The sequence below is a fragment of the Brachyistius frenatus genome, unplaced genomic scaffold (genome assembly GCF_029030835.1).
Source record: "Brachyistius frenatus isolate BFR_SWC_R1_liver_20210118 unplaced genomic scaffold, ASM2903083v1 Contig_17, whole genome shotgun sequence".
NCBI classification, from domain to species: domain Eukaryota; kingdom Metazoa; phylum Chordata; class Actinopteri; family Embiotocidae; genus Brachyistius; species Brachyistius frenatus.
The window spans coordinates 3,360,001-3,372,331 of NW_027210616.1; the positions used below are offsets into that span (position 1 = coordinate 3,360,001).

The following is a 12,331-nucleotide window of genomic DNA, read 5'->3' on the forward strand; positions in this document are numbered from 1 at the left end:
CGATCAATAGATATGCACCGGGGGAGCCACACACCTTTCCCCAAACAGATTTTCAGTGTTACATTTCTGTGCCAGTCCCAGCGATCACAGTGAGAGCGAAGCTTTACTAAACAGAAGTTGTTAGAAAACATTTCACCGCACTGACATGTTTAAACTTTTGCATCAGTTGCTGAGCAGAAACCTCATCACTTTTGCTTAAAGTTAACCCTCAACTTGTTTTATTTATCAAGAAACTTACGCAGGTGAAAACCACCCTGTAAATACATTATTTTCTTAAGTTTGATAAATGGCTACAAACCGTCGATCTGTTCGGACCGCAGCAAACACTTCTGACACTGAGAACCAGGAAGAGAAAAGCTGCTTAATTACAAAAAAATTAGTTGGAGAGTGTGATTAGGTGACGGGTGGCTGCTGGCACGCTAGAGTGACTTAAACCCTGTCAGTGAATGCAGGGAGGTCTGGATAATCTTTCCCTCCACAAAGGTGCGTGGGGCTAATCCAGGCCGCTGTGCTGAGCTGTGGATCAAGTCCTACAGGGAGTGTGGGAAGGCCAGCAGGACCTGCTCTGCTTCGGCCCTCTTGGTGGCCGCAGCTTATTTATCCTAAGGTACACTGCAGCAGCAGGCCAGTCCATTCTTCCAAACACCTTGTATTACCAGAGAGTCAGCCACAGTGAGTGTTATGGGAGGTTAAGTTTATGAATGCAGTGCAGTTTCAGTGCAATTTGTTGAAAAACAAAAATTAATCGTATTTAGTTTCTTGATTCATCACATTTTAACAGAACCAGCTCAGCAGTGGAGAGACTGCCTACAGTGTCCATCCATTTCAAAATGTTTTGAAAGGACATGAACCGAAGTTTGTCTGTGCAAATCAGAAACGATAGGGAAGATTAAATGGGAAAATTCATTTTACATAACATTTAATATTAAAACACCTATTTTGACGTTTGAAGTATTTTAGAAGTTGCTATTGAACAGAATAACATTATTTTGATCTGGTGTATCAACGCAGACATAAATTGATGAAACTTTCCGGAAAAAAGTTTTATTTCTTGTGTTTAAAGTTTCTAAAAAAACATTTTCTGAGAAAAGTGCTGAATTTGATCTAATTTATTTATCTTTATTATATATTTAAGATGCTTACAGTTATTTTGAAAAGGAAGATTTTCTAAGTGAATTCCTGTGATAAAACAAACTGAGACAAAGTGATGGCAGCCGGAATAAGGTACTGATGGTCTGATTTCTCCTCTTTCAAGTGCTGGGTGAATCTAAGGAAGCAAAAGCAGTTCTTGATAAGGCAATGCAACGTAATTTTTTTCAGCAAATGTTTAAATGGACAATTTTAGAAGACAAACGAAGACGTGAAGCCATTTATCTGAAATTGTGTCCAAAAGGAATGCATTGTAAAAATATAGCCTACATAAAATATAAAAGAAATTAGATAATATGGATCTAAGAATTATGTAAAATTATATTCATTTTAAGTGGATGTTGAAAGTGATAAATATTTTACCAGGGTAAAAAAAAAAAATGTCACCGTTTCTTTAAGGTTTGTAGTTGGAAAGCCACATTTTTCACCATGTAGGTAAAACTGATGTGGTATCAAAGTAAAGATCACTGCACCTGATTTGATTTATTGTATTACTGTGAGCTTTCATCATGAAAATGCAAATTCAAATTATTTGGTCTTTCCATATTATCATTTTGAAAATGACACAAAAATTGTCATTCAGTGTCAGTTCATTTTTTTTGCTCCCTTTAAAACAACTTGTACTCAAAGAAGTTTTGAGCAACCAACATCACATTTCAAAACCTCAGATTACACACAAAAGACGAAGAGTCACAAATCACGTTTCGTAGAAATTTATTCAGCATTTAAGAATAGAGGATGGTCTTAAAATATGTAGAAACGTCAGTTTAAATAAACCTTTTCGTTCAGGATAATGAGTAAACATGACACTGTCAAAACCATCACAGAACAGAACAGAACATTTTACAAAAACTAAATTGGAACATTTTCACGTGACAAAAACATCGGGTTCACAAGCTAAAAATGAAGAAAGAAAAAAAAAATACTATAAATAAAACTTGCGTTTGCGACCCGCACAGTCTTAACATTTCATTTAACCTAGCTCATGGGGAAAAAAAAAAAAAAAAAAAAAAAAAAACTACAAAATTTTGGACAGTCGAGACAACTGACATTCTACAAATTAAATGTAAACATTTATCAACCAACTTTCCATCCAGCTTTTCTGAAATACACCAGCCCCTTCATGAGGCCACATGCCTTTTCATAGAGAGAAAATATGGCATTTAAAATATAGAAGTCCAATTCTTCTACATAAGTTGATTGCTTATACTTGTGATAAAAAGCCTCTTTGCAATGCAATTTACTCTGGTGGACTCAACGTTCATTTTCGATCCATTTAAAATGCATTTAAAAATGGACAACTCAAAAGATATCGAGATAAAATTGTTTTGAACAAAACTGTTGAACGCTGTTTTCTTTAGCAACCAAAAAGTTCAAGTATCCGAAGAACTGTACTTTTTTTTTTTTTTTTCTTTTTTTTTTTTTTTTTTAAAGTTTGAAGTCTTTTTCTTCTTCTTCTGGGGCTCTCAGATGTGGGTGAGAGGTAGCGTCCCATTGACACCGGTCCCTGCGGTCTGATAGTGCGGATGGACACTGTGTAACCGGCTTCCTTGCAGGGAGGAATGCTCTGCGCTGTCCCCGCCGGGAGGCAGGTACATGCTTATCATATCCCTCAGGTCCCCCAAACACGCCCTTTGAGAGTGGGACGTGATGGCCGGCGGCGGTGAGCTCGGCTCGGTCTTGCACACTGACGCCATGGAGCTCAGTCCCATAGCGTTGGTGGTCTGCTGCGTGTACGCCGGAGACATGCTGTATGTGGAAGCCGCGTTCATGTAGGTCTGCGCCGAGGACATCATCGGGTACTGGAGGCCTGCCATCTCGTATCGGTGCATCTGCTGAATTTGCGGGCTGTTCATGCTGTGATGCTGAGGGTAGGCCAACTGGTCCTGCATGAGGGAGTACGCGCTGTTTGTCCACCCATTCATGTGCGCATAACCATCCATCCGCTGGCCCACAGACACCGAGTTGTTCACGGCATTGGCCCCTGGCGCCAACAGTCCCCCGGGCAAAGAATACTTGTCTTTCTTGAGCAAGGTCTTGGTCTTCCTGCGGGGACGGTATTTATAATCCGGATGCTCCTTCATGTGCATAGCCCGTAGACGCTTGGCCTCGTCAATGAATGGCCTCTTTTCAGCGTCGGTCAGAAGTTTCCAGTCAGCACCAAGGCGCTTGCTGATTTCAGAGTTGTGCATTTTGGGATTTTCTTGTGCCATCTTCCTCCGCTGCCCCCGGGACCAGACCATGAACGCGTTCATCGGCCGCTTTACCCGCTCCTGGTCGCTGGCACTGTTGTTCTTTGCGCCCGGCGCTGAGCCCGAGTTGGACTGCGGGAGCGGGGTCTTGATCTCGGTTTCCATCATGTTATACATTCAGCCGACTTTAGTGTTCACTCACAGGCACATAAAAAGTTGACAAAACACCGCCACGAGTGAAAGAGGTAGAGTTACTGACCAGTTTCATAAGCAGATGGCAAAAAAAAAAAAGTTCTGCCTAAAGAGGCAAACGCGTCTGCAGGTGCTTCTGATTTCTCTCCGCTCAAAGCTGCTCCGTCCCTCACGGCACCGAAACAGAAGTCTGTAAACTTGTTCGCCAAGCTCATCTGTTAATAGGCCTAGAGGCCGGACCATGTGATGTGGATTGACAGCGTGACAATGAGGAGCAGGCGACCAATCAGGGCGGAGCTCCCATGTCCACCGCGTAACCAACCGGAGCACACACCGCTGTGTTTTGGTTAGAGGAGGAGGGAGAGGTAAAGTTTTAAAACAGCAGCTCAACAACATGAAGGGAAAATATTAGACATTTACAACATTTATAATCTGGGAATAATGAGGAGGAAAATTAGGCAGATTTATTCCTGTTATTGAAAGGTTGTTGTGTGAACGCTTCAAATCAGTTTTGTGATCAATTCAATCCAAAATTGGTGATTTTGTCAACTTTTCCGACGTTTAGGATTCAGTTGAATAAAACTACTGAAGTTTTAAAGGCTGCGTAGAATTATACTTCATATAAAACTCAGAGCATGGACAAGCTACTGCCGGGAAACAAAGGTGTTGGTATCAGTCAGTAAATTGAAACCCAACAAAGTCAAAACCGACAGAATAAAAGTGCAAATACTTTCACGTAAGAAGTGGAATACTGGAATAAAACGTGACCTTGGGAAATAAATTTCCTCTCACATTCATTCTTCTACCTGCTGTCAAACCATCAACCTCGCCTTTGTTGGTTTCATAATTTCATGAACCTCATATTTTGGGGGTTTCTTCGATGCTGTCAAAACTCCTCAGACTGATAAGCCTTTTTTTAAGATGAAAGTTTTTTGCTTTTTTTTTTTTTTAAGAACCTTTTTGGATGACCTGCTCGAAGGTTTTTCTCAAGGATTGTGCCTCTTGAGACTCAGTAAAGAAAACACATGAATTTCCAATTTAAAAAAAAAAAAAAAAGTTTCTGCGCAGACGAAATAATTCAATTCGTCGTGTGGTGGTCATGTTGAATAAAAGTATAAGAGTGTATAATAAGAATAAGAGTGATGCCTACAATATATTGGGATTTCTTTCAAAGGAAATAAATGTCAGAAAATGCATGTTAAAATGACCTTATCCTGCCTTTTTGGGGGGTGGGGGGAAGGGTAAAAAAAACAAACCGTGTTTTAATTCTACATTGAATGAATGGCACCTTAAACTGGACGTGTCTGCAGCGTTTAAGCGCCCACAATGCAAAAAAAAAAACTTTAATACATCAACGACCTCTTGTGGAGGAGACAGGCTCTTTCTCTTTGAGGAAAAAGTTTGGTTTTGAGTCTCTGTCTCGCAAGCGTCGTCGGCTTCTGTTTGCTGACTTGTTTTCTCTCTGCGGTGTTATTAAAATGATTAGCATTGGGCGTGGCCTTGATTTGCATGCGTGGTCTGACAAACTACTCAGGCCATTGAAACCATTTGCTCAACAGGGCAAAACCTCACACCTGCTAATGATTACGAGCGAATCGTCCATCAAAAGCGACCATTAACACCTCGCTATCTGCTTCGATCTTGAATGTGCATTTTAGAGCGTCTCGCATCCCGCAGCGTTCAAACTTAAAACGCAGCTATTCTTGCCCTGCTGCATTTATGCAGACGTTAGATGCAGGCTCTGACGTCCGTTCAGCAGAGGCGCCGGGACTATGTCGATTCACTTTGATTTTTTTTTTTTTTTTTTTTTTTTTTTTTTTTTTTAATTAGGAGAGCATAGATTTAAACGCCAAAATGCGATGATTTGCTTCTATTAAATTATCAATGTCATTTTCCGTCTTCTTTCTTAAAAAACAAAAAAAAAGACTGAAAGTCTCAGTTTTGACAGTTAAACTAAAAAAAAAAAAAAAAAAAAGCAACATAGTAATCCAAGCCTATTTTTTTTTCCAAAATAAAAACGTTTGGTATCAATAATATAAAATGTATTTTGCAGCCATTACAGACAATATTTTAATAGTCTACAAATTACACCAAGAAGTATGACCCGAAATCATGGTATAGCCTAAACAAAAGCTGGTAATGCTCCGGGACTTTTCAAAAAGAGTTATGGTATAGTTTGAAGGGGGGAAAAAAACAATCTGTTATTTTAAAGGGAGGAAACGCATATAGTCCCACAGCCATATAGTTGAAGTAAATCAGCTGAAAAGAGACATCACTTCATGAATTAAATGTTCATGTTCAATGGGGCGTGACAAACAGAGCAGGAGCAATAAAACTAACGTCCAATTAGTAGCCATCTAATTCTCAGGGACCAGTTATTTGTTTATCTGGGCAAATCTCAATACTGATCCGCTTGTAATCTTCTTATGGAAATTGACCGGTAGCAGAGAGAGAGAGAGAGAGAGAGAGAGAGAGAGAGAGAGAGAGAGAGAGAGAAAAAGAAAGAGAGAAAAAAAAACCCAGGAGTAACCCGGAGTTTGATAATGAGGGCCTCTGTGCAGCTAATTTCCTAATTAAGGAACGGAGGACCACCAGCACAGTCGGCCCTGATTCAGACTCAACAAGCCTGACAGCCCTAAGGGGCTCTCAGGGCGCGCGGCTACACGATCCCACTGTTGAATGTTGGGACATATGTGCATGTCCTGATGGGAGGATGCAGCGTGCATGCAATCACCTCGGTCGTGGATAATTTAATGTTTAAAAAAAAAAAAAAAAAAAAAATGAACGAATTGCGCATGTGCGTGCAGCGTGAAAACCACATTTTCTCTCAAACCATCGAATTCTGCAAAGAAAAAGATGTTTCATTTCTATTTTTGTCGTGACAACAGGTGTAAACTCTCGAATTATTAAAATCTAAATGTTTAATTCAACATATTTGTTGACACGGCACATATCAGACAAATAACGGTTTTTGGATGACGAATAGGGTTGACCTTTGGGCCTATAATAAAACAAACAAACAACAAAAATGTTGGTTATATTTGCCCAGAGATTTAGAGGAATTAAATTCCATTCAGGTCAACGAAGTGACAGGGGACGACATTAATCTCACTCTTGGAAAGAAGTCTTCCACATGCCTGCAGCCTTTCCTCGGCTGTCAATGGATCTTTATATTTAAACAATTTAAATTCATGCGCTCAACTTTAATATTATACGACCAGACACAGGCGCTGCATGTCTGCCATTCAGCTCCCAACAACTACTGAAAATAGCACGTAATTTATTGCTCTTTTTATTGCCCATTTATCTTTAAAACCCGCATTTACACGTTCAATTTTTCATCTTATTTTTGGACAATTCCCAAAATGAGCAGATATATATTTTATATGATCGATAGTCGCATCTCAAATCCACAATAAACAACATTATTTTTACGTGTCCATTTTAAATCTCACGACCTCCAGAATCAATAACTTTTTTTGTTTCAGCTCAGTGACTGCGGACAAGGCCTTTGAGAAACAGTAATTAACAAAGAATGGGTTTTCAATTACAGCCACAATGGAGACTGTCTCATTAAGATTTGCATGATTTTTGGACCAGGAATGCAAATGAAGATGCAATTTACACACGGTCTGCTGTTCCTATTGTATGTAGTGAATGGTTGCGTCCTCCCGGTTCAACACAGGTAAAATAATATTCACGGGTCATTGAAAGGAATAAAAGTGTCGCTATTATCACCTCTTTATTACACAAAGCTGGATTCGTATTTCTAATGGTAATTTGACTTATGTGACCCGGGAGAGCAGTCGGTGGCTAAAAAAAAAAACTTGAAAACTGCATGAAATGTTTCTCGTCTGTGTCTAATGCAGTCATGGCTCAAGACGTATTTCTATGTGAACTGTCATGTTTAATGTCACCTCTTTGACACACATTTTGCATTAAATAGATATATTAATATTAATTGTACCATACTAACGAAATCTTTAAAAGTTCTTTGCAAAAAAAAAAAGAAGTTTATTCCTGTATAGTGCTTTGGAAAATTCAGACAACAACTTTATGATCTAATCTATCAACAGGTATTTATAATTTATATTGTCAGATGTTAGAGGCACTGACGGGTATAAATGTTCGGGAACAGGAGCTTCACCTGTGATGTGAGTCTTTATGAGAGACTTAGTTTTTCACACAACATAAATAGTAATTTGAGAATATTTATTGCGCCCTGATGTTTGATCGAAAACGTCTCATCAGGAACAAGAAACAGGCTTTGAGTGACCAACAACAAATGAAAATAACTGAGAAAGACGTGAAGATTTTTTTTTAATCTAATGAAGTTTCTCTGTGACATGTATGCATGTGTTTTACCATTAAAACGTGCACTACTTTGGCTTTCAGAAAAGTTGTCCATAAGCCTTGAAAGAAAAAAGCAGATTTGTTGAAGATGGGTTTAAGTGTGTGTTCACTGCCTCCTGACAGGAAGTTTGTGCATCAGAGCAGAGAATAAATTGAGGCCAGGTACTGGTTTTCTAAATCAATGTGATTTTTTTTTTTTTTTTGGTACTGATACTGATACTTCTCTGCGTCATCACTTTTCCTCAATTGTTCCATCACTGAACTGCTGCATATCAAGTTTAAGTCACCACAGGAGAGAACAGGAAAACATGGCAGATCAGTAAACTTACCAACGTGTTCGGATGCAAACCCCGGTGATCATCTCTGACGGTGGGCCCGTCTGAGGCAGTGAAAGTGTCGAAGTTGAGTCATTAAGAAAGGCGACTGTCACTCAAACCTTCAAAAGAAGCAGAGCACACACTCAGAGGACTCAGATGCATCGATTTTTAGGAGAGCTTTGGTGGAGTGTTGCAAGTCTGTCTGGAGGACTCTGGGCTAATGGAAAACACTGCATTCTTCCCTCAGACTAATTTGTGTTGTCATTGTTTGTGGTGGGGCAGTGAAGCCCAGAAGTGTTATGCCTGCACTCAACAGTCACCTTGTTCAACTCTGCGGAATGCGACCGTCTTACTTATTGACCTCTGCTTGTAAAACAACATGCAAAAAGCTGTTTTCCTCCTGTAGCTGCCTGTGAAGACTGCTTCAAACTTGAGCCCCTTTTTCTCCCCGGCAGGCCAAGCATGTCCTTCCTCATTATGTTCTTGTGTGAGCAAGGCCAAGGCTGCTGACACAGACCTAGTGTAATCTCTTTAACCCGCCACTGTCATGAGCAGACAAGGCGTGACCACCCAACACTCTGCTCCGTCTCACTTAGCCAAGGGAATAGTTTTTCACCTCATCACCTCACCCTCTTTGGCTTGTAGCAGCTTATCATTTAGGGATGCACATTTCAAACACATTTGATCACACACACACACACACACACACGTGCACACACCCGGGGTTAATCACCGTTACAAGACCACTCAGTATAATCATGTGCAGCAGTGTAGTTAAAAATTCATATACTCACTGACCCTTGGGGTTCCCATAATTGACACAAGCATTTTTTGCTGTGGTTATTGACTAATGAAGCTAAAAGCAAATGAAATTATATTACAGGGGAGGACATCGATGGAAGCATTTTGAAATGAATATACAATGATTACTAGCTCCTTGATGTCATTTCTGAGACAAAGACTCTTTACGTTTACTTAGCAGATTAGGAGAAACATTCGTATTAAAGCATTTGCTATATGATGCGTTAAATGAAAAATAAAATACTAAATTACTGTGAATTATAAGATGCTATCCATTCAAAGCTAATTTCAATTCAGTTTAAATTAAGCAGAAAATTTCGATAAATATGGTTTTGCTTCTGAGCCACTGGCTCCGGCTGTGTTAAGCCGTATAGTGCACAACACGACTGCTGTGTTTGCTCAGGAACAAAGTCTGTAGTGTGAATTTCTTCAGCTGAAGCTGCAGCTCACACTTGAACCGCTAATCTGTTTTTTCATAAATCCGAAAATAGACAGGTTTTTAGAATTAAGAGATGTGCTCTGAATAAAACCAAATTCTGTGTACATGCAACAAAAGAGTTTAAACTGAGTCTCCACATGTTTTTTTTTTTTTTTTTTTTGCTCCAGCATTAAAGTTGTGATAGTCTGTCAGCAAGATGCCTGCCGCTTAAAACTGCCACATGTGAATGGCTTTATCAAGCACCCCTATATGATGATCATTTTAAGTACTGTTATTGCCTGACTAGCTAATTACAGCACTCATTATTTTCCATGTATCTGTTGAATCATTGCCATGTTCAGTTTTTCCAAAAACAATGGAAACTTTCTCCGTTTTTTGTTTGGAAGAAAGTGCTGAATCGTCACTTTTTGCTTTGCGCCATGCCCAAGCAAGCAGCCCTCTTTTGTTTTAGACATAATTGAGATCCCACTAATCTAGCCTCTTTTAAAAAATGAAACAGTCTCTTTGTCAAGCCTTCATTAGTTTAAGATAATATTGTGAGAATGCACAATTAATTTGCAGTGTAACTTTAATTAATTAAATACACCCAGTTTTGTAACATGATTAATGCCACCAAGTTGTTATCTGTATTCTCCCCCAAAATGAATATGTAACAGCGATACAGCGCTGAGCATTAATTGCAGAAATTCGGTCTTTTAAGAACCCCAAAACCAGGCTAAGTAATTATAAGAGGTAATTTATTAAATCTTAAATAAAGAAACAAACAAGCATAAATTGATATATAAATCATGAGTACCATAATATGTAATCTGACTGTGATTTGGGAGAAAATGACAAATCTTTGTTGCATGCCAAGCACTTGATAAAGCAGATAGTGGTCATAAATTTAGTCCCAGTCAAGGTCTCATTAAAAGAGGCATAATTTAATTAAGAGTTAGCCATCGCCCTCCAAATATATTAATTACCTTGAGCATGACGAGATAAGCACAGTGATTGTTGCGTATTTCATTAGAGTACGTCTTCCGGGAGAAGAGCAAACTAAGGTGGGAAGCTGGCTGTGTTGACAAGATAATAGATGGGCCGGCCTGAGATGAATTTGGTCACCTTGCCTTGGGTTGAGCTCCGAGAGGTGAGACAGAGGACAACACAGTTCCTCAAAAAGCTGGGATGTCTCAGCTTTGTTTAGGACATGTCTAACATGTAGAGTCTTCAGGTGAATGAAAAAAAAAAAAAAAAAAAAGTTTTTTTTTTTTTTTTAATCTTTGATAATCATTAGCATGACTAAATGATACCTGGTTTATAAGAAAATTGTGTGTGACATTTTTCATATGAAAAAACTAAATTTGTGAACTATGTTGGAGCTGATGATGCAAAATGGGAAGTACATTTTATATTTTCAAATTAATTTGGCCCTTGCTTGCACCAAAAAATGTGCATGGATATTTTAATTTGTGGTTTGTGATGTGTTGTTTACCCTTAGAGTAAAATTTTTTTACAAACACACATACAGACCAGAAGTGTGCAGAGGGGTGCAGAGGCGACGGCTCATTGCCCCATAGACTGATATGTCAATGAAACATACAAGACGTTGCCCCTGCTTTGGAGAGATTTCCAGCCTCGCTCCCCTCCTGGCTGACAGCATGACAAAGAGACTAAGCCACTATTATCTGGAAGCAAGCTCTCATTCTTGCTTTCATCCTTCCCTTCACTTACACAAACATAGATGTACACAGAGCTCTGCATAAAGTCACTGGTGCATCCAGTGTGCATATCAGACAGGACATATCTCCAGAACTGGAGGGAGTTTGAACATTGTTAAAATGTCAAAGTGGTCGAAGAGTGTACGTTGGTTGTACATAAAAGAAATTTAGCTTACAATTTAACAGTGATTTTTTTTTATTCTGTATTTTTACAACACGTCAGCAGAACTTTTAGATTTTTCATTTTGAGTTACTATTGGGTCAGTACTGCCAAAGTTGACAACTCTGCTCTGCCTTGATATTTGTTTTTTTTGTTCTGATCGAAATGACACCAAGACCCACAGGTGACATGATGCGTCTTTAAAAAGAAGTCATTTCCACAGGTTAGATCAGAGAATGTCTCCACAAATATCAGAACAGACCACAACTCGCAGAACACAAAGCTCCCTCCACCATCTTCCTGAACGCCCCCTCCCTCTTCTCTCCTCTCTTTGCTGCTAACCTCCTCCCACTCTGGCCAGAAAATTGAGGACACTCACCAAGCTCTCACTGGTCGCAAGGTTGCTGCTGCTGCTTCCCAATCCCTCTGTTAGACACACCTTCAACAGCTGACTGTCAGCAGGCCCAGGAGCACGACTATGGACCGTGAGATGGCAGGGACATCCACAGCCCGCAGCCTCAGCCCAGACTCCAACCACAGCCATTCAAACAGGAGTACCTCCACCAAGGCGGCTCCCTGTGCAATAGAGAAATATAAAGCCTGAGAGAGCTGGGCAGTCACTGGTATGGTCGTGCACACTGCAGCTGAGCTCTCCCTGCTCTGGGACCCATCTCATTCAGCCAAGATTGCTTCATACAAAAGTTGACAATGCACCAGTGAAAGCCATTGTTGATATTCAACATTTTTTAAATAGCTGAGCAGAATAGACAACATGGCAGGCTGCAAAACTTGGCAAGGGAAACTGACCTGGAGCTTCCCGTTTGAAAGGGTTGCCACGCTGGGTGAGAGGAGAGACAGCTATTGTGTTAAAAAAAAAGAAAAAAAAAAGAGGGAGAGCTGGTGTGAAAGAGCTCAAAAAACAAAACATCTCCCATCCCAGGAGAGCCAAGTACAATGCTTTCTGTGCAGCAGGAAGAGGACAATCACCTCGCACAGTCACAAGCACAGTCACAAGCATATACGCGTTA

At 39.9% G+C, this 12,331-nt stretch overlaps 1 protein-coding gene and 1 long non-coding RNA gene across 2 annotated transcripts; both read right to left on the bottom strand.

Moving 5' to 3' along the window:
• Positions 1-1,846: 1,846 nt before the first annotated feature.
• On the bottom strand, positions 1,847-3,730 carry sox3 (SRY-box transcription factor 3). The gene has a single exon (XM_069694358.1). The coding sequence runs from the start codon at positions 3,516-3,518 to the stop codon at positions 2,616-2,618; it is 903 nt and encodes a 300-aa protein (XP_069550459.1). The 5' UTR covers positions 3,519-3,730; the 3' UTR covers positions 1,847-2,615.
• A 36-nt stretch (positions 3,731-3,766) lies between these two features.
• LOC138618557 (uncharacterized) lies at positions 3,767-11,889 on the bottom strand. The gene is made up of 3 exons (XR_011310741.1): positions 11,683-11,889; positions 8,216-8,322; positions 3,767-3,869 (listed from the first exon to the last, which is right to left on the bottom strand). It is a non-coding gene; the product is annotated as an uncharacterized lncRNA (long non-coding RNA).
• Between the last annotated feature and the right edge of the window lie 442 nt (positions 11,890-12,331).